The 23,060-nt window shown below is 32.8% G+C and overlaps 1 protein-coding gene across 2 annotated transcripts in view; it reads right to left on the bottom strand.

Annotated features, from left to right (window-relative positions):
* The window catches only part of STXBP5 (syntaxin binding protein 5 (tomosyn)), a 185,207-nt gene extending 162,293 nt beyond the window's left edge, over window positions 1-22,914 (bottom strand). Inside the window, exons 1-4 of one of the 2 annotated variants that reach the window (XM_008574988.1) lie at window positions 22,606-22,914; window positions 21,253-21,350; window positions 5,234-5,315; window positions 1,998-2,098 (exon numbers count right to left, since the gene is read on the bottom strand). In XM_008574988.1, coding sequence (XP_008573210.1) covers window positions 1,998-2,098; window positions 5,234-5,315; window positions 21,253-21,350; window positions 22,606-22,758 — 434 coding nt within the window. In that variant the 5' untranslated portion in view covers window positions 22,759-22,914. The remainder of the gene's footprint in view (window positions 1-1,997; window positions 2,099-5,233; window positions 5,316-21,252; window positions 21,351-22,605) is intronic. The other variant, XM_008574989.1, reaches the window with a different exon arrangement.
* Between the last annotated feature and the right edge of the window lie 146 nt (window positions 22,915-23,060).

Here is a 23,060-nt window from a genome sequence, read left to right as displayed (position 1 = left end):
GGAATGGGGATGGTATATGAGGTATATAGAAACTCTGTGTAGCATCTGCTGAATTATTCTTTAAATCTAAAATTGCCCTAAAAATAAAATATATTAATTAAAAAACAAAAACACGCGCACCTTAAAAATCAAGGAAATGTAATATATTCCCCTTTGAAGCATCATAATACAGTGAGAGAGAGAGAAACAGATCTAAGAGTACAACTACAAATTTCAAGATATTCCATTTTAACAGTCAAGTACTTACTAAATACTTACTGTGTTAAAAAAAAGTCACCAATTATCTCTTCTTTATGAATCAGTTTCTGATTACATTTATCTTCCTAGATCTTCCAACTCTTCAGTCTATGTTGCTTTTCACCCTTTACCTTATTCCCAATACTGTTTCCCCCAATCCACATCTCTCACTTATTTCACAAAATGCTGTGACGATCAAATAAAATACTGACGGTTGAGGCACCAGCTCACAGGTTGCCTTCCCTCACTCTAAGTCCACAATTCTTACCTCTACTGTACTAGCTCTCACATCCCCTTCTTCCTGCTTTATTGTTAATAGGTTTCAATCATAATTTTATTTTTTATTTTTTAAAAATTTAATTGACACATAATAATTGTACATATTTATGGGGTACAGAACAAAATTTTGATACATGTATACACTGTGTGATGATGAAATCAGGCTAATTAGCATATCCATCACCACACACATTTATCACTTCTTTGTGATGAGAACATTTGAACTCCTCTCTCTTATTCATTTGAAAATATACAATAAATTGTTTTTAATTATAGACACATAGTACTACCACTGAATACTAGAATTTATTCTTATCCAAATGTAAACATGTATCTGTTAAAAAACTTCTCCCTATCTCCCTTCCCACAACTCCAATTCTGAATTGTGGTTAATCAAAATTTTACACTTTAAGAAAGTAGGAATTAACTGGAAAGAAAAGTAGCTACTAAAGAAAACAAAGCAATTTTTCTTCAGAAATTTAAAATAAATGAGTCAAGTTCCCTTTCTGGTTTTCCTAAATTACAAATTCAAAAACCTTTACTCAAAATATGAAAAAAACCTATTGTACCTTTAAAGCTAACTGTATAATTAACGACACACACAAACACAGACACACACAGACACAAAGGTATTTCAAAAAGTTTGTCAAAAAATTGAATAAAAGATAAAACAAATCCTTCCACAAAATTTTTAAGGCCCCACATATATATAAAATAAAAAATAAGTTGCACATGCGACCGGGAGGGAGATACTATTTCCTTACTCATATTTTATGACAGAATAAATCCTATATCAATCAAAGATTAAGCATAAAAAATGAAACTTTAAGAGTACTGTAAGAACATATATGGAATAATGTTTGACAAAACTGGAGTAAAAAAGGCCTTTCCAATCAAAGCCCAAAATTCACAAGTCATATGAGATTCCCTTCACCAAGCTATTCTACTTCTACAAATTTATCTCACAAATATACTTGTATATGTAGATAAAGACATATACACAACATAACCTCACAATAGAGCAAACTAAACAGCAGACTGGAAATGATATGAATGTCCATTGATGAAGAGTGACTAAATAATGACATTTCCATACAACAGAATATTATGCAGTTATGAAAATGACTAACGAAGATTTAAATGTGTCAGTATGAGACAATCTATTGGATATGTTATCACATAAAAACAAGTTACAGGAAGACTATGAAATGGCTTCCCTTTTATACATTAGAAGGGAGCCTTACAGAGATTTCTTCTTTTATGCACAGTCTATTAAGTATTTCTAGAAGGACACAAAAGAAATGTATGTAGTTGCTTCTGGAGTTGCTTTTACTGTATATCATTTGAAGTTTTTAAATTATTTTTTAGATTGTGCATAAAGTCCATCACAAAAAAAAAAAATAAAGGAGAAAGTTCAAAGAAAACTTATCGAAATAGAATAGCAGATATCACATATATAGTATAAATGAGAGAATTCTTACCTTTCTCTGCAAAATTTTAGTGAATGTAGTATGGCAGGCCTCTTTTGACGTAAATTCCATAAGTGTAAGGTGTCATCAGCCAAGGCACTCACAAGAGCTCCCTTAAAAATAAAGTAGATTTTATATATAATACAGTTTACAAACATTAGTGCTACTAAACAGATACCAAAAAAAATCTTCCCAAATTTCAAAACTTTCTGCCAATATATTTAGTTCTAAGAAACATTTCCCTCTCCCAAATTCTAAACAGCAGATGTAAAACAGAGTATTATGTGTATGTAAATTAATATATGTTTTAACTTCTTATATAATTTAAAGTATAATTTAATATCTTATAAAACAAAACTATACTAGGATCTAGTGGGATGTATGGTTAAAATCTAGCTATTTAAAATTAGAATTACTTGGTCATTACTGTATATATTTCCTTCATAAGAGAGCAAATATGATACAAAGTAACCTTCTCATTTCATTTGGCTTAAGACAAATCCTTATGAAAGTACTATCCCTAGATCATAATTCTGCCACTAGAATGGTATATAAAATAAAGATAGCATTAGGCACACTGTAACTTATATGTACAAGCAGTTAAAAAATCTGACTAATTTAGAAACTTAAAACGTCTGATCCTATTAAATGCTATTATTTATGAGGAAGAAAATGCCTGGTATTATGTGTCACCCCAAACCCAACAAATCAGAATTTCCAGAGCAATGACCTCCACAGGTATATTTTTAAAAACGTCTGGAGGTGATTGTGATGTGTGAATAAGATTAAGAATCTCTAGACTAAGGGTTGATTTATTAAGATATCTGAATATTTTCCTCCAAAGAGGACATATACCCATCATCTACACCAAGAGAACAATAAGACAAGAGATGTAACATGAAGAATTTATATTAATTTCAAAAAATATCTGCAATCCCAATCCTTTAGGTTATTGTGAGAAATCTTAAAATCTCCCTTTTTAAAATAAAAGTTTCTCATCTATCCAGGACAGGATTTACATTAAATGATCTCTCTAAGTCCTTTCTACCTTCAAAATTCCATGACAGCTGCTTTACTGTGTAACTCCTCTTGCTACAACATGACAACTGGAAAGCAGAAATACATGAAGTCCACACACCCTCCCTTTCACTAGAAAGCACTCTCTTATCTATACCACTTTGAAGTAGAGAAACTCAAAGGATTCAGGGTATCAAAGATCTGTACTGTTAATTCTTATTTCCACTATAGTATCAGACCACATCATCTTGTTTCTCAAAATGTTTGCCCCATCTTAAAATTTAAAGGAAGAAGAGAAGACACAGAGCCAAAAACGGCAATATCAGCTGACTTCCTCCTATGGTGCCTCCTTCACCTATATATGATTGTCCAAAATTGAAAGCAAATAGCTAGTCTCAATTGTCAGTTTTCCATTTGCTAAGCATTTTTTAAAATAGCAATACTATTTTTATGTATTTAACTATAACATTTAAGCATGTCAAATAAACCAAAATGCCCATTTCAAAGTACACTATGATGCATCCTATTGAAGAGAAAAGAATTCTGTAATACGAGTAACAACAGCATACACTTAAGATTTCTAAAATTTAGGTATACAGGTAATCAATTTGCAATATTTTATTTACACTGGCTCATGTATTGCTTTAAAAAACAATCTTAACATAAGTATAAAGATGAAGAACAGGTTAGTGTTTGCCACGGATTAGGGACAGAGGGTGGCGGGAGTTCAATTATACAGGAATTTCCTTACTGCCGAGGGAACATTATGCCTGAGGGAATTACTTTATAGTGATGAAACTGATCTGTTTCCTGATTGTGGTGGTCATTACATGAATCTATACGTGTGACAAAAGTGCACAAAACTATACACACACACTCACAAACACACAAAATGAGTGCATGCAGAAACTGGTGAGTCTAAATAAGGTCTGCAGTCTAGTTAAAAGTATTGTTTTGATGTTATTCTCTTGGTATGATACTGTACTACTGTTACATAAAATGTTACTGCTAGGGAAAGCTGGGAGAAGGATATACAGGCTCTCTCTGTAACTATTTTGAAATTTTACTGTGAGTATAATTATTCCATAATCAAACATTCTTAAAAAGAGGAAAAATAATATGGAGTCCTCATATATGGGGCTGACAACTTTATATATTGTGATTTTGGGGGGGAATGTTAACATCTTAAAATACCTAATATACAGTTCTACACAGAATACTGAAGTTTTGAAAAACACCTTCTCTAAACCTGAAAAACCTACACAATTACAAAGTATTTGTATCATAGTTTTACTGAATCATTTATGTTGTCATATTTAAACTCTTTGCACCCATGAAGACTCTTAAATCCTTTGACATGAATAAAACATCTATCAAACGCCTGAGGTATTCAGTAATTTATTTTCTCTCATATACAAGGGTACTTCAGAAAGTTTGTGGAAAAAAGGAATTAAAAGATAATATGAATCCTTCCATGAACTTTTTAAGTACCCTCATACATTTAAGAATTTAGCCCATGGATCCTAAGATTTAGGGGCAAAAAGAATGTTTACAAACTATCCTCATATCTAAAGAGATCAGAGTCTTTTCCGGAATAATGTCATTCTTCCTTCTGTGCCCAGCTTTCCCTGCCTGTCACCACTGCTTGCAGTAAACATCTATTCTCAGAGCTGCTCATAATTTTTTTAGAATCTGCAAGCACATTGATTCCTGCACAAATAAAATGGTATTTTCTCTAGTTCATTTCATACTTTATACTCTTATCAAAAAGAAAGGCATCAATTACTTTAATTAATAAGTGACACAACTTGAATGTTACTTAAAAACCACTTTCTAAAAGGTGTTGGTTTCCTGGTTGTATTTCAAAGCAATTCATTTAAAGAGTACACTCTGTTATTTATAATAAGCTCAATCTTTAAAAAATACTTCAACATAGATTTTTATACATTACATAACTTTCAACATGCCTGAAATAAAATTTAAATGCAGCATGTTGTACCAAAAATATTTACCTTATACCATTCTATCTGCAACACTGTTTTGAGAAAACTTCTTACATTATTTATGTAAGTGTCTATGATGGTGCCTTAAAATGAACTGCTATTATCTCTGACCCACAAGAAATTACTTTTTGTTCAAATATTTAAATATGAATGCACACAAGAAATCTGAGAGGCTAGATGTTGCTCTATTTCAGATATGAGTAGAAGAAATTAAAATAATTCACTAACCTCATTAATCAGGAACTGGAGCTGGATTACTGCAGCTCCACTGTCATGCTGGCAATAACATTCTACTCCTGGACGACCAAAGCTGTCATTAATTCCATTAAGGAGTTTATGGTACGTGTGGAACTCTTTTTTTCAGAAACGGATAAGTAATATAATAGACAAATATATATTCCAATGACCTAATATTCAATACAGACTATTTACTGAAGTTGAGATTAAAAGTTAGATTTATTACACATCAATCTAATCAGTTTCTGTTGATAATCAGAAGTCTCAGAGATTATAGGTCTAAAAGAAGCAAACTTCCTTTTAGAAACAAATGAAGTATTAAAATTAGCAATACACAAAAAATAAGATTATATATAGTTACTTTACTGTGGCCCACAGTGTTTTCTTCCTCTTAAAATAACAAAAGATAGTTGAACTGTAGAGTACCAATTTTGTCCAAGTCAGCAAACAAATCCAAAAAGTAGACAAATGTCATTTTGGAATATTGCCTTTAAAAATAATATTTTTTTTACTGTCATTTTTCATTCTTGCAGTGTCATTTTTAAGTAGGCTAAAAATATAATGAAGAACCATGTTACCATGTTTCTAATTCCAGCATGATGTTTTATCACAATGAATGTATCAATCTTTTACAATAGACACGGATATGGACTAATATGAATTTGCATATAATAATTATAGCAAATATTTACATAACATTTCCTATGTGTCAGATATTACTGTAAACATGTTATATATATTATTAATACATTCAATCCTCATAACCCATGAAGAATATGTTATTTTCCCCCATTTAAACAGGTAAAGAAGCTGAAGTACAGAGATATTAAGTAACTTGACCCAAACTGCACAACTAGAAAGTAACTGAGATGTGATCTGAATAAAAGAATATTCTGGCTCCAGAGTCTACCTATACCCTTAAGTAATGAGGTATGCAGAGAAAAGAACAAAACAGAACCAAAAAAGACCCTACACACTTATAGAGCTCATTTGCACAACTAGAAAGTAACTGAGATGTGATCTGAATAAAAGAATATTCTGGCTCCAGAGTCTACCTATACCCTTAAGTAATAAGGTATGCAGAGAAAAGAACAAAACAGAACCAAAAAAGACCCTACACACTTATAGAGCTCATTATGTGCCAGGCACTCATATGTGCATATTACCATCACAAACTTGAAATAAGAAAGTAGTCATTTTAACATGCTGCTATACTAATCTAATGTTCACTAGCTAGTAAATATTAATACAAAGTAAAAAGCAAAATCTAAAAATAAAATTTGGTATGATTTGATAAAATTATAGCTCTCTGTATACAAACTCACATTCATGTGTACAGATTATTACTACATTAATATATACCACATGGTTCCTTTTAATGAAAAAATAATTGTACAACAGGTTAAATTCCTATTTTCTATGTATTTTTTTTTCCTTTTGATTTCCAGAATTTTTCTAGGTGATATTTTCAATGGACTTTTTTCTACTACTAGCAATTAACTATTATTCTATAAACTAGTAGACTAATTGAGCATGGTTAGCCCATAGTACTCTACTCTCTAAACAACTACAATTATTATTAGTAGTAGTAGTAGAAGTAGTAGTAGTAGTAGAAGTAGAAGTATTTTTGATACCCCAGTTGCTCAACTGCAACTACAGGAAACTAGATTTCAAATTGCTGGTACAGAAACTGTGCAAATCACACCCTGATAGGCCAAAGAAAGAAATGTCTACATTTCTGTTCACCCATTTCTTTTTACAGGTGACAGCACAGATCTTGAATTGCCTTTTCTCCCAGTATGGTGAGTCTAATTCTAATCTTTCCAGCTAAATTACTCTTTCCAGCACCAATCAGCATATTTTATAATTCCAATTTTACATGAATGAATTAAAACCTCTTATCTAACCAGATCAAGATCAATATCCAAGTTAATAAAATATGTGAGCTACTGAGGAGAGTCACAAAAATTATATTTACCTCACATTTTAACACAAAACATACATAACTTTGCTAATATTTTAATATTAGCCAAAGACATTTTCTTTGAGTATAGATCTATTAATCAGAGTTCAGAGTTGCTTTTCTTGAATAAAATATAGCCATGACTATCCAGGTATAAAATTTCCAGTTTAATTTTTTTAAATGGAACTTTAAAGATACCTGTAATGAAACATGAGTGCAGCATTCATAGAGAGTCTTATTATTAATTTTCTAGTCATTTATAGTTCTTATCCACACTAAATCAGATGGGACAATTTAAGCAATTAATCTTCAAAAAGTCTTCCCAAAGTATTCATCTTAGATTTTTATTAAAGAATCTTTCTGCATTCATATTTCATCAGATTATGTAATATTAAGTTGAATTACTTGATTAGAATATCAAATATAATGGGTACAAACAGATTTGGGAATACATAAAACTGATTCTTGGTAAGCAAAGAATAAGCAATCAGCTCTATTAATTTGGGCCTCCTAGGAAGTAGGTTATTGGTCTTGATATTTCAGTTTGCCATGGGCATCCATCAGTATTTTATCCAGAGAGAATAAAATGTGTCTGTAAATCCAAGAAGCACTTGTGAAGTTCACAGTCCAGGAGCACAGACTCACTAAAAGACTAAGATCTAATCATAGGACTATAAAATGCTTCCCCCTATTTGCACACTTCACCACTACATTACTGAAGGTCTATTTACAGCAGTACATCATGTCCAGATATCAAGAAAAAACTACGATGCATTCTAAAAAGCAAAAAGCACAGTTTGAAGAGACAGTACAAGCATGAACGATATCAGAGAAGAACTAAATAAATGCAGAGGTCTTCCACATTCACAGATAGGAACACTCAATATTGTCAAACTATCAGTTCTTCCCAACTTGGTCTACAGATTCAATGTAATCCCAATCAAAATCCTAGCAAGCTATTTTGTGGATATTAATGAAATTATTGTAAAGTTTATATGGAGAGGCAAAAGACCCCAAAGAGTCAACACAATATTGAAGGAGAAGACCAAAGGTGAAGAACTAATACTACCCAACTTCAAGACTTAACTATAAAGCTACTATAATCAAGACATTGTGGTATTCATGAAAGAATAAACAAACAGATTAATGGAACAGAACAGAGGACACAGAAATAGATTCATATAAATACAGTCCACTGATCCTTGACAAAGGAGCAAAAGTAATACAAGAGAGAAAAGACAGTCTTAGTGTTGGAACAACTGGACACTCACATGCATAAAATGAATTTAGACACAAACTTTACACCCTTTACAAAAATTTACTCAAAATAGATCATATACCTAAATGTAAAATGCAAAAATATGAAACTCCTGGAAGACAGCACAGGAGAAAATCTAGATGACCACGAGTTTGGTGATGACTTTTTAGATATAACACCAAAGGCACAACCCATGAAAAAAAGAACTGATAAGGTAGACTTCATTAAAATTAAAAATTCCTGCTTTGTGAAAGACACTGTGAAGAGAATGAAAAGACAAGCCTCAGACTAGGAAAAAATACTACAAAAGATATATATCTGATAAAGGACTGTTATACAAAATGTACAAAAAACTCAACAATAAGAAAACAATCTGATTTTAAAAATGGACCAAAGGCCTTAACAGACATCTCACCTAGGTAGCACAGGTAGCAAATAAGCATATGAAAAGATATTCTACATCATATATCATCAGGAAAATGCAAACTAAAACAAGGAGATAGTAATGACACACCTGTTAAGAGTGGCCAAAATCCAAAACACTGAGAACACCAAATGCTTTGAAAGAATATGGAGCAACAGGAACTCTCATTCATTGCTAGTGGGAATGCAAAATGGTACAGTCTCTTCAGAAGACAATTTGTAAGTTTCTAACAAAACTATATATACTCTTACCAGTAATTGTGCTTCTTGGTTTTTACCCAAAGAAATTAAAAATTTATGTCCACACAAAAACCTGCACACGGATGTTTGCAGCAGCTTTAGTCACAACTGCCAAAACTTGGAAGCAACCAAGATGTCCTTCAAATAGCGAATGAATGACTAAACTGTAGTACAACCAGACAATGGAATATTTTTCAACACTAAAAAGAAATGACCTATCAGACCATGAAAAGATAATCATGCAAAACTACATGCATACTACTAAGTGAAAGCCAATCTGAAAAGAATACATACCATGTGATTCCAACTATATGACATTCCGGAAAAGGCAAAATCATACAGGCAGTAAAGAGATCAGTTGTTGCTGCGATTGGGGAGAGGAAGAATGAACAGGGGATTCTTAGAGCAGTGAAACTATTCCTTATGATACTGCAATGCCAAGAGTGAGCCCTAACGTAAACTACAAACTTTGGACGAAAATGATGTGTCAATGTAGGTTCATCAATCAGAACAAATGTTCCACCCTGGTGGGGGATTTTGATAATGCAGGAAGCTATATATGTGTGGGCAGAGGGTATGGGAAATCTCTGTACATTTGGCTCATTTTCACTGTGAACCTAAAACTGCTCTAAAAAATAAAATAAAGTCTATTTAAAAAATTAATACATTAAAAAATGAAAACAGCTACATCCTCATGATTATAACTGTGGACATAATTTTTACTGCTGACTCACAACTCTAACATTCTGTTAATCTGTCACTTAAGTAAAACTATAACATGCACTATCTCTGCAGTAAGAATTTAACAAAATGGGAAAAATAACCATGAGAGATACAGAGGTCACCATTTAAAACTTCCTTAACTTGAATTGTTAAACAGTTTACAATAAATATGCAACAGTATTTGAAAAAATTAGGTCAGTCACTGCTTTCTTGTAATGTTAATGAAACAAGCACCAAAACAAAAAAGCAATTGCAGCATCTATACTAATATGTAACTATAGTATTAACTGGGCTATAATAGGCCTCTAGTTACTCCTTCCATTATTATATTGAATAAAAACGTTTTTATTATTTATAAACAAATTAGAGTGGTTGAGAATATCCATTCTTTTGGATCCACTGTTTTGGAGTTAGGATTGTCTCTGAAGAGTTCAAAATGAATTGCTTTATCACAGGCAATTCTTTAGAATGGCTTTTGATATATAAATATACCTTTAAGTGAACCACTTGCTCAGTCTACTATGAAATGTAGGCATAAATAATAGTGCTCTGGGTTAAATGAACAAGAAGGAATGTACATTTTCACATACAAGTGATAACAATCTTTTTAGCCCAGCATCTATTCTCAGATGCCCAAGAGCTAAGCTTTTCTTGAGTATGACAAAGTTAATTTTAAAAGAAAAATACAAAACATTATGAAAATATACTCCAAAGACTGAATAGGTGGAAAAATCTGTTTCAATACTTTTTCTCCTTTTAAAAAGACACAAGGAAAAGATACACAAAAGGAAAGCAATTTAACAGAAAGTACTGCGATAGCTGATGCCACCAGATTTATAGTCACCTTTGGCAGAGTACTGCTGTGAAAAAGCAGAGGTACTGTTATTACAAGAAAAGATTATGTACTTTCAAGAAAGGGTAGGATTAATCACTCTTCAACAGACAGCCTCACCAGGAAAAGCTTCAAAAATTCTAGACTCCACCTAATGTGAAGGGGAAACAAGACCAAAACTGTTATAAAAAATCTCCAACTAAAAAACACAAAAACTATTTAACAATAACAAGCAATATAATTTCTAAGATTAATCATATACTTGCAAATAAAACCATGTATTAAACAAACCTTATTAGTCAAATGATGATTAATATAAAACCAAAGTTATCAGCTATTTTTTATTTTAAAATCTTTATTTTCCACTCCGTTTTAAGGGAATCTAATGAATTATTCTAGATTAATGTTCATGTTAAAATCATAGCAACAATAAATATAAAGAAATATATTTAGTTTGTCATAATTTCATTTATTTGTCATATATATACATATATATTTTAAAAAACTTCCAAAAGGGTCAATCCAGTTGGAGAGAGGAAGTAGAAATTAGCCTTATTTACTGAACAAAATTATATCTATTTACTGCTACTAGAAAACAATGCAAACAGTGGACAACTATAAACATTGTTCAAAAAGTAGATATAATTTCAGCTTCCAATTAAAGTACCATATATATTCTTTCTAAAAAGGGGCATGTAACATATCTAGAGAAGGTTAACCAAGCACCTGAATTTGCTGCTAGAAGCCTTACAAGTTTTTTTTTTTAATACATTATTGATTTTTCAGGTTGCTTTCTCACACCAATGAAAGAGTTATTTTTGAACAAAGCTTGCACACATCTAAGAAGTCACAATATTTCAATGAAATGCTTACATTCTCTTTTATCTTTAAAGGTATCTATCTAAATGTGTGTATATATATATATATATATATATTAATGAAAATATTAAGAAAAAAGTATAAATGTAAATATATTTTTAATTAAAATTAGGTAGTAAAGGTCTCAATCTGAATACTTTAATACTAGAACTGATCACTGCACTATCCCCAAAGGATGCCTAATTAAGCACTTTTGTTATTATATCAATTACAATTCAACAGAAAGATAATGCCTCTTTCGCAGGATCAAAAACACTTATGAAAATGGTACACAAAATTTGGTAAATGTAAATATATTTTTAATTAAAATTAGGTAGTAAAGGTCTCAAGCTGAATACTTTAATACTAGAACTGATCACTGCACTATCCCCAAAGGATGCCTAATTAAGCACTTTTGTTATTATATCAATTACAATTCAATAGAAAGATAATGCCTCTTTCGCAGGATCAAAAACACTTATGAAAATGGTACACAAAATTTGGTATACAGTGTTTGGTATAAGTATCATTAAAAATTACTAATTCTTTAAGTGTTTATTTATTTTTTTTATTTTTTATTTTTTTGTCTTTTTCGTGACCGGTAAGGGGATCGCAACCCTTGGTGTGGTGTCACCTGCACCGCGCTCAGCCAGTGAGCACACCGGCCATGCCTATATAGGATCCGAACCCGCAGCGGGAGCGTCGCTGCACTCCCAGCGCTGCACTCTCCCGAGTGCGCCACAGGCTCGGCCCTTTAAGTGTTTATTTATGATTAAAAGATTAAATTTCAACTGGTATACAAGTGCAATTAATGAAATTTACATATAAAAATGTCAATATTAATTCCTTCCTGAACATTCTTCTCTACACACATTTTAAAAGCAAGACACCCTGACAAACTAAAGCAGAGATTGGCAAACTGTGGCCTGTGGATCAAATCCAGCCCACAGCCTGACTTTGTAAATAAAGTTTTATCAAAACCTACACTCCTTTACATATGGTCTATGGCTGCACTTGTGCTATACATAGGCAAAGCTGAGTAGTTGTCACAGAGACCATAAAGCTTAAAATGACTTACTAGCTAGCCCTTTACAGAAAAAGGTTCACTGACTCCTGAATTAAAGATTTGATCTTCAATAGTTTTAAATGTGTGTGCATGCACAAACACACTCATCTTCTATATGATCCTTATTACAGAACACATTAAGTTCATCGTTTAGGAATCTTTATGTTCCCTCTGTCTTAATTTTATAATTTGTACACTGCTGTCTAATTTCTGGACTCTTGAAAAGCAGAGTATATTGTCTGATTTTGCTGATTTGCTTCACTTTGGATTGTACTACATCTTCTCACGTGTTGTAACGTTCTTGACAATTTATTTAGAAAGAAAACACCATTCAATATTATATAGCTATAATTTCCAAAAGGTCTATTTTTAGACATTTAAAGTCTACATGATATTACTCATACAGAATGGCAATGTAGAAATTTACATTTTAGGTGCTAAACTAAGAAAAAGATGGCTAAATAGGTTCGAAGTGGGGATGGAATCAAACCAAAAAATACATCACAAAGACAAAGTCAGTGGGCTTTAAAAATAAAAATTATTTAAACAGGGAGAAGACTATTCTAGATTTAAGAAATTACTACTCATGGCCCACTGTGGAACACTAAGTAGTAAGCAATAAACTGTCAACAATTCTTTACCCTACCTTTTCCTCTCATTTACTACCCACCCATAGCCAAAAAGAAAAAGAAAAACAGTATTCAAGTATGTACTCCACAAATAAGAATAATCAATTATGTTTCAACAAGAAAACTGTGAAAAAAAAAAGAAAACATAAAAAGTTACATGCTAAACAGAGTTAGTGTCCAAAATTTCTTCAACATGAAAAACAGAAAAATGAGAGATTAGAGGGTCCAAAATCTCTTTAAAATGAAATATGAGGAGAATGAGAGACCAAAGTAATTAGAATTACCTGACCTGAAAGTAGGTGACTGCAACATATTGAAATTATTCAGAAATATTAAAAGTGAAAATATAGATATATGGAAGATCACTAAATTGTCTTTATTTTTATTGCTGCAAATAAAAATTAGAAATGGGTTCAAACTAAAGTACAAAATAATTATATTACATAGAAGCCTCCACATCTTTACAGGAAGAAGTCTGAGTAAATACATCAGAAGGTATCATTTCTCCTCCTCAGAATAATTTATGTTGCATATGACTAAAGGAAGAGAGATATATCAAGTACCTCTTGGCAGTGTTTTTATGATTATAGTTTCATAAACTCTTAGTTTATTTCATAAAAACCAAGCCAACAATCACTTTGTTTTATTTCCCAAGAACTATTATAGTTTGTAGTAATGGATTATGTTTAAAACCTATCTTAACAAAAGGTATTCAAATCTAAAAGGTAATATATAGTGAAACGCCCTTATCTCTACTTCATTCTTTTATATTCTTAAACAGATGAACATATGTTTAGGTCAAACCAAAAACTGTTTTCTTAATCTGCAATCCCGAGATACCAAGTATACCTTCTAATGATTCTAACAGGCCAAATCAGGTCAGGAAATTCTCATTTAAACATCGCAAAACAAATCAATACTGACACTCTGATCATTAATATTCCTCTCATAAATAACATGCCTCTCCCAACACATGAAGTTAAAGCCAAACTAATACAACAACCAAAACTTATCTTTTCTCTAGTGATACTCAACTCCTACAGTCCAGTCACTTATGTACACTTTCAATTACTACTACTGCAAGTTACTATAAAATTACCAAATTTAGCACTCAAATTACACACCAGCAATTCAAGGAAGACTGTCTCTATATTAAATCTCTTATATAAAAATTAATTAAATCATATGATTAGAAACTCAATTGTTAAGTAAATTCATTTTAATTTTACATCCTGACCATAACACCCAAGAAAGGATGGTAAACTTTGAACTCTGTTAACGGTTATTAAAAAATGCCCAAGCTTCCTATGCTATAATGATCCCTTAACTGTTATACAAAGAAAGTGCTACAACCCACCATCTTAATAATTAATGTGAGCTGCTGTCATAAGGAAAAATGTGTTAATTTATTCACATGTTCTTTCCTTGTCCCTTTTATTAACTAAGGTTTACACTTGTGCAACTTCTGACTTGGATTATGAATGCATTCGATGGATAGAAAGCAAAGGGAGTCACAATGGGATGGAATCCAATATTTCACCCTCTGTAACAGGTACTCAGATCAATATAGACGGACGTGGTCCAAAGAATTCCCAAATTCTCCACAGAAAAAGGAATTCTAAGATCCTAGAGAGGGAAAAACTTCGAAATCATGCATCTCAATTTCCTCATTTTACAGAAAAGAAAATTGAAGCTCAGAGAATTTAGTTAATTAGTCTGAAGATTAGAACACAACCCTTCTAATAATAAGATAATTTTTCCCAAATTCCTCTTTACTTATTTTTCTTTAGGATGGCAAAGTCAAGTTATAATTTTAAAATGAATTATACTAAAAAAAAAAAAAGACAATACCAAATAAAAACCTATCTTACATAAAGCAGAAAGGCTTACAAAGTACTGACCTTATTCTCCAATAGTTAACATATTCTTTTGAATTCCATACAATTTCTATCACATTTTGTTCCACTCCACAAGAAATCCGTTGCAAAATAAACTGCGTCCAGGCAGACTCCATTGTTTCTGAAGTAAAGGTGCCTACTTCTCCTGCTGCAATAGTCCATGCTGAGAATCACAACTTACAGCTGATACAATATTCATTCTTATTTTAACACAAAGTCCTCTTTACTGAAGAGCTAAGAGTTGAGAAGTAGAAGTTTTTTGAAATCTTTGCTTCTCCTCTACAGCTAGAATTCCAAATGATTAGAACTCTTCTATGAACAAAAATAACAGAGGAGGAGAACAGTAGATAAAATTTTGGCTAAATTCTAGCTAAAGTAATTATTTCACTTTCAATTATTTCAAACAAAAATCATTTCCAAATCTTTTTTTCAATAGTATGTTTTGTAAAATAAAATTAATAAGCAGCAAGTCCAAACATCCTAATACTATTTTACAAGTACAGAAAGTCATTAAACAATCATTTATCTAGTACCTACTATGTGAGAAACTTTCTCATATTATCTTATTACATTTAAATAACAATTTTGCAAACTTGTGGTTGAAAAGAACAATTAAGTTAAGGATAAACTAAAAGAAAAACAACAGTACTTTTTAAGATCTTTTCTTCAAAGACTGCATCAGCTACAAAAATAAATAAAATGAAGGTCTTCCTACACAGTGCCTGGCACCTAGTTGCCTCTCAGTAACTATTCACTGAACTAAATAAATGAAGGACCTGAAAATTAAAACCAAAAAAAACCCTCTCATTTTAATAATAATAGAAATCATATATTAAACATTCACCAAAATGTCCCTGCAAGGTTCCTGCATGGCTACACACACACACATTACATTTGATACTGACAATAACCTCATGAGCTAGATAGGGTTATTATTCCTATTTAACTCCTGAGGAACTTAGGCTAAGTGCAGTGGATATCAACCACGAGCACCTGGAAGTATGTGGGAGAGTTTGGGTTACCACACTGACAGGAAAGGTAACACTAGTATTTAGTAGGGAAAATTAAGGTATCTTGCAATGTGCTAGACAAACTCACAGAATTATCCCACCCAAAATAATATCACTACTAGGAAACACTTATAGAGAATAAATGGACAAAGCCAAATAGCTAATAATGACTTTAAATATAAATTCAACAACAAAATTCAGGAAATCACCAAGGGCCGTTACAAAAGGAAATTAAACATAAAAGTGTATCAAATTCTCATGCTAAAATAAGAAGTCTAGGCTACCGTCTCAAAATGGCAATATGATAAAAGTAAAAGGTGATACAATTTCAAACTCAAGATTTCCTTGTGACGTCTTTACCGAGCTTTCCAGTTCTATCTTATAATTGCCTCAATGTTTTACTTGCAAAACCTATCATCTTTAATTACTCCCTAAGATTGTATACAAAAAGTTATCAAGTCCTTCTCCAATTCCAATGCTACCACCACTGTTCTGGGTCTGTTTTACTACCTATATGGCTTAACAGTTACCTACAAGGTTCAGGTGGTCTGTTCTTTTCATCAATGATACCACTGCAACATTTATCATGCTAAAAATCACACTTTCTGGGGCCGGCCCGGTGGCGCACTGCTACAGTGCGCCGCTTGGGAGTGTGGCGGCGCTCCCGCCGAGGGTTCGGATCCCACATACAGACCGGTTCCCGCTCACTGGCTGAGCGAGGTGTGGGTGCAACACCGAGGGTTGCGATCCCGTTGCTGGTCCCGGTCCGGTGCGGGTGCGACGCTGAGGGTTGTGATCCGTTGCCGGACACGAAAAAAAAAAAAATCACACTTTCTTCCTGTCAGCATCTCCTTACATAACTAGGATCCCTAATTGAATAACATGCAACACCTCAGGTTAACATTCAAGGCCCTAGGCCAACAGGCTCCTTATTTCTCCCCCCAACTCAATTAGAATCATTATTCCAACCAGTCTCTTAGTTTTCCTCCAAACTACGTTAATAATTCTCTTTTCCATACTTTTGCCCATTCTGCTTTCCTTGCCTAGAATAATTTTACCCCTCTTTCCAACCTGCCATTCTGAATCCTTATCTACCAACGTGTAGAAATGTTCATCGAATGCAATGAACTTACCTGTAATCTGACTTTGTGTAATGTCCACAGACCCCTAAGTAATTCTATAGTTTCAATTGTTTATCTAGTTCCAGTCCTCTGGTTAGGACTGGAAACTCTTTGAAGGTAAGAATTACATTTCCATTTTTTTTGTATTACTTAACTAGAGAAATATATAGCTACTTGAAATCACAGAATTGTTCTTTGAAGAAATCATGTAATACAGCACATTCATTATTATAGTAAGAAAAAAATCTAATTCAAGAACACATAATACTTCAGTGGAAATACAAGAACTAGTATTTAGGCCATAATTTATAATCTAATATTATTTGACACTTAATAAGAGCCTATTAAAAAAATGAACTCCAGGGTATAAAAATCATCTTGTAAGCCTGCATCCAGAAACATTACACTGAAATTTAAAAGACAATCAGTGCCTCATCAAAGTACAGATTGCCCACTGCACTGTATTTTCCACAAGTCAAGAGGACAAAAATGAAGTTCTTTGATACACTTTGATAACCATCTTTAAAAACCTTAAATTTTTACACAAATTCAGTAAATTTGAAATTCCATCTTTCTGCTTAATCCTTGAAATATTCATAAATAAAATGGCCTCACTGCATCTAAACAAAATTTTACATTACAAATAAGATCAGGATAGCCCATGATTGCATTGACATATGAAGAAATTTGAAATTATACTAGTAAAACAGAAGACTAGATAAAAACAACAGCAGCATTATTAAAAAGGCCTTCTATCTTCCGTTAGAACATTTTTTTCCCTTTACTTATCTGTATGGGAATAGTAATAGATTATTTCACCCCAATAGCTCTGATCCCTAGATTACTGATGATAATTAAATTGTTCATATTTCTATACAGCAAAAAGAGAAGAATTAAGATAATCAAATCATATCACTATTATACGACTTAGTTTATAAAATTATGCTTTCCTGCTTCTTAACAATAAGTGTATTCCAACTTCATATTTTCTCCAGAAGCCAAGAATCATCAGTCAATTGCTATACATTACTATTTGCTACACTTTAATGTAGTAAATACATTAAATTTATTTCACATTACTATCAGGTATTATTTAACAATCAGATTTTCACTGACCCTAGAAACATTAGATATCAGATATAACTTTCTAGTTTTTTCTTTTTTGTTTTTAACTCTAGGTAGATAGATCAACTTAGTACAGTCCTCTAACATTTAGAAATATAACCTATTAGTCAAATTAGATATGCATTTAACATTCTAATAGCCCAATTCTATTTCTGAAAACAAACATCTCCTTTTTCTTGCTCTGCAGTTAAATGAAGGAAAAAACTTTACATAGAAATATATTTCTGCTCTAAAGACACCTTTTAGTACAAATGTATTACATACGACAAGAGTCTAACATGAGAAGAGAATAAAGTATGAAAAGAAACCAACTGCAATAGGGAAAAATACAAAACAGCAAGGTCAATAAACAGACTTGTAATAAATCTGCATGTTAAACCAATATGGAGCTTTGAAACTAGAATCTATAAATTTAGGTGTCTAGTTTCAAAAAAAAAAAAAACAAAGAAAGAGAAACTAACGTATATCTTAAACCATATGTGAAAAATGAGATAAAAATAAAAAGGTCTTAGTCTTTTTCCATAAATCAGAGCCATAATAAATAAAGCTCATAAGCTCATCTGCTACTTAAAAACCTAACAGAAGGAATGACTAGGTGGTATTACTGGCAGGCAAGTCAATTTATCACTCTGGAATATTCGTACAATTCTCACAAAAAAGCAAAGTAGAAAGAGGTTTGGTAAACAACTTTCCAGACTTCATTCTAAATATAGCAAGGAAGTTCTAAAAAATAATTTAGAGTATAATTGTAAACTACAATTACAAGTTCACTTTCATTCATTTATTTAACTATAAAAAATATGTATACAAAAAGTCATATACAAGTGATAATTCTGGACACCTGATCCTTGCTTTTAATTGGCAATTAGTACATTTTAACTACATCTTTTGTGTTAACTTCCTCATTACCCAAATATATTAGAGTTAAAAGTGTTGCCTAAGAAAAATATTTGGTTTTATAAAATCAGCCTTGCTGGTGTTACTCACTTATAATTATATTAAGTTTAAAGAGGAAAAAAAAGTTACATATCATGAGATTGTTGAGACCACACAGGGAAAACAGTAAAAACTGAACCCATTTAAAAGAAAAGCAAAGTAATCTAAAAATAACTGATTTAATTCAATTTTCTTTTTTTTTTCCAAGTCCTCTGATGAAATTTTTTTGGGGGGAAATAAAAATCTGCTTCCATTCCAAAGAGTCCATCTATATCCAACAATGCACTAATCTTGTCACTACACAGAATTCTGCTGAACACTAAGTACCTACACTGACAAAATGAACTTTATTCTCATCTTCACAAAATTAAAATAGGAACCCTAAACTAGAAGGTCTTAATCACTGGGTTCAGGAATAAAAATATTTACACAATGGAAGCCAAAAAATATTCTAGTCTGAACTATCTAGATATCTGGGCAAGAGCAGTTTAGACATATTGTCTCAGAAATTAATAGATTCAGATCTAGCCTGGTCAGATTTTACCATTCAAATACGTATGACTGTAGTACTAGTATTTACTGCATACAGTAGACTTCACTTTGCAATTGTTCATCTGAAAACTTTTATTAGCATTTTGAAGACAGCACACTAAATAACAAATAAAACTTGAGGCATATCCTGACGCCATACAGTACTTCTTTGAAATAAAAATTTTAAAAGATCCTAAGTAAAATGCCTGGCCCATGTTTAGCTCAAGCACAGGTTCTCCTCCTCCTTCTTAGTAGCCAGATAAATCTGAAATGTAAAGAAATAAAGCTCTTACCCCACCCCCACTTTTTTTTTTTTTTGACAATAGTAACGTCTATTGAGATGTAGAGTTTTTCTTCCCCCCATTTATTATCAACACATTGCTTTAATAATATAGGAAGCAGACACCCTACAAAAAGATGAACAAAGCATTTTCTTTTTACTATCTTATATTGAAGTTTTAAAATAAGAATATTTAGGTTAAGTATTTGTGTTTTGCTTTTACTATGGTAATTGCCAAAGTAAAAGCAAACACAAATTTTATTTGAAACTAAATAGTATAAAAGAGAAAGTGAGAAGTAGTCTCCATTGTTTAGACTAAAAAAAAAAAAATTATACCTTCTAAGGTATTTTTTAAAAAATGCTTATGACAAAACTACTATAGTTCATGCATAACCAGGAAAAATACTAATTCTCTCTATAATAATACATTCATGTATAGCTAACCTAATAGTTTTTACATATACATTGCAAATGTAGACCATAAAAGGGAAAGTGTATCAAGATAGTACACTTATCCCTATGCATTTTACAAGAAAAAGCTCTAAACTTCTAGAAATAGTATTAACCCTTCATAACTATAGAAAATTAATTTGCCATATTTGTCTTCTGCTAATGATTTTTCTAGATGAACATGTCAGAAACAATCAAATTCAAATTTAAATCCAACCTGTAATTTATTAGAATAAATAGGTCATAAATTCAACATCTACCAGCCACAATACTTTAAAAAGCAATTGAAATGTGCACCATACTACTGACTTTAAACCTCATCCATAACATCCCCATTTGATAGACTACTGGTATAAACAGATTATTTCCCCTTAGAAATTTCTAGCTCCTTACAAAGTTGTTACTATAGCAAAACTTTCCAACTCGATTTGGATATATATTTACCTACTATAAACTAACAGCTGAGAAACATCATAGCAACACATAACCTCAATATATGTATAATTAAGAGAAAAGCCAACACCACATGATTTTTCACAATATATACCTGATTACACCATTCCCTTAGAATTAAACAGGGAAATACAAATTTATTTGGAACGAATTAACAACACAGAACTGGGGAGAACAAAGTAAAAGTTAAAAAATAAAATTAAAGAAAGGATACAGCCTTAAAGCACCAGTCAGAGTTCCCACTGCCAGGATCTTCTGTACGGGATCAAAGGCCAGGGCTGAGGGTTGATAAGGAAATCCATGGCGAACAGTCTAGGGATGGGCAAGTGACATCACAGCAACCAAGGCAGCAAGCGAAATTTAAAAATAGAAAAGTCAATACAGGCATTAGAATTTAGAACCAACTATAACTGATGCAAAACACACACGCACATGCACTTAATACTTTTTTTTTTAAGTGAAATCTACATTAACAAAGTTATTCACAGAACCTAAAACAAAAATTTATCTCAGTTTAACACTTTAATTTCTGCTTTTCCATAATACTGGCATTCTACAGAAAAAAATTCTAAATATTCTATACTATTACATCTCACACCGAATTACTAAAGTTTGCAGTATCTAAAATTCTGTAAATTCATCTAAAAATGTGATTCACGCTTTAAGAGTAATCATCCCATCATTACTTTATTTGCATGCTAAGTATTTTAAAGGAAAGGCTGCCTTATAATTACTTTAGTCAAGTACTCAGTAAAGCAATTATCAAACCTCTATCCCTGCACTTTGCAATCTTAATAGAATGAAAATGAGTATATGTATTTTTGCAATTTACTGTTAAGTCCACAAAAATTTTAGGGCACTAGGGCAAAAAGTGTATGTACACACTTTTAAGAAACTCTAACATACGAATGCATAACTATAAGGAAGGTAGGTATTAATCCCCAAACAAGTTTGTATTTCTCATTGAACAGCTGGTGAATTAATTCGCTGCATCATTCTTTCTGAATTACAGATCGCTATGGCAATTATCGTGCCATTAATAGGCAAAAATCACAGTACTAACTTTTTATGCAAATACAATGATTAACAGAACCCTGCGATTTCATATTGTAAACCACTCATACCACATTTTAAGGCAAAAGTGATGAGCAAAGATCTGGTTGAACGGGTTTGGCTTTTTGATAAACAATATTCATTACACACTGTTTCCAAAGGAAACTTCGCAGTTGGCGAATTATATTAAGCTGCCAGAATATAAAAGCTTCCAGATTATTGCTAGCAGTGTCAGAATACAAACCAAAGGTCAGATAATACGTCTGAAGCAACCTTGAATCGACTGCTGCAGGTGAAAAGGGGAGAGAAAAAAAGATCAACGAAAAGGAGTAAGATGTCAATCTCCGAAATAACCCATCAAGGAAACATTTGCTAGGGGAGGAGCGAGCCCTTGATTAGAGCTATGATTATTACTGGCGCTCTCTTTCCTGCACTCCCTGTAAAGCACGAGTAGCCCCCTAAAACGACCCCAATTTTTCAGTGACGGCGTCGCAAAGCTGCGCGCTCCGTTCACCTTGCAGAGCTGAAAGTGCTCGGACTGGAGCGTTTCCTGGATCTCGGGCTCCCGGTTCCCAGGCGGGTGTTGCTGCTGCTGCTGTTGCTGCGAGGCCGAGGACGAGCCGGCGGTCAGGCCGTCCAGCACCTTCCTGATGTTGAATTTCCTCATGGTCTCGGCGGGGAGGCACGGGGGGTCCCCGGGTGGGGGACACAAACAGGGGCCGAAAGCAGCTTAGACCGGGGGCACTAAGTGGACGTGTGAGGGGAAGGAGGCAGCTGGGGGCGGGGGGAAGCAAAAGATAATCCCAACAGGAAATACTGCGACGAGAAAGCGGCGGCCAGAAGAACACCAGGCAGCGACCCCACTTCTTCCGAGGCCGCCGCAGCTCGCCGAGGCTGCTGTGGTGCCGCTTCACCGCCGCCGCCGCCTCCTCGCTCCGCCGCCCGGCGGCAACAGCAGCAGTGGCGGCG

Source organism: Galeopterus variegatus, unplaced genomic scaffold, assembly GCF_000696425.1.
Source record: "Galeopterus variegatus unplaced genomic scaffold, G_variegatus-3.0.2 Scaffold1126, whole genome shotgun sequence".
Taxonomy (NCBI): Eukaryota; Metazoa; Chordata; class Mammalia; order Dermoptera; family Cynocephalidae; genus Galeopterus; species Galeopterus variegatus.
Note: the sequence above shows the minus strand (reverse complement) of the source record. Positions and strands in the feature narration are given on the sequence as shown.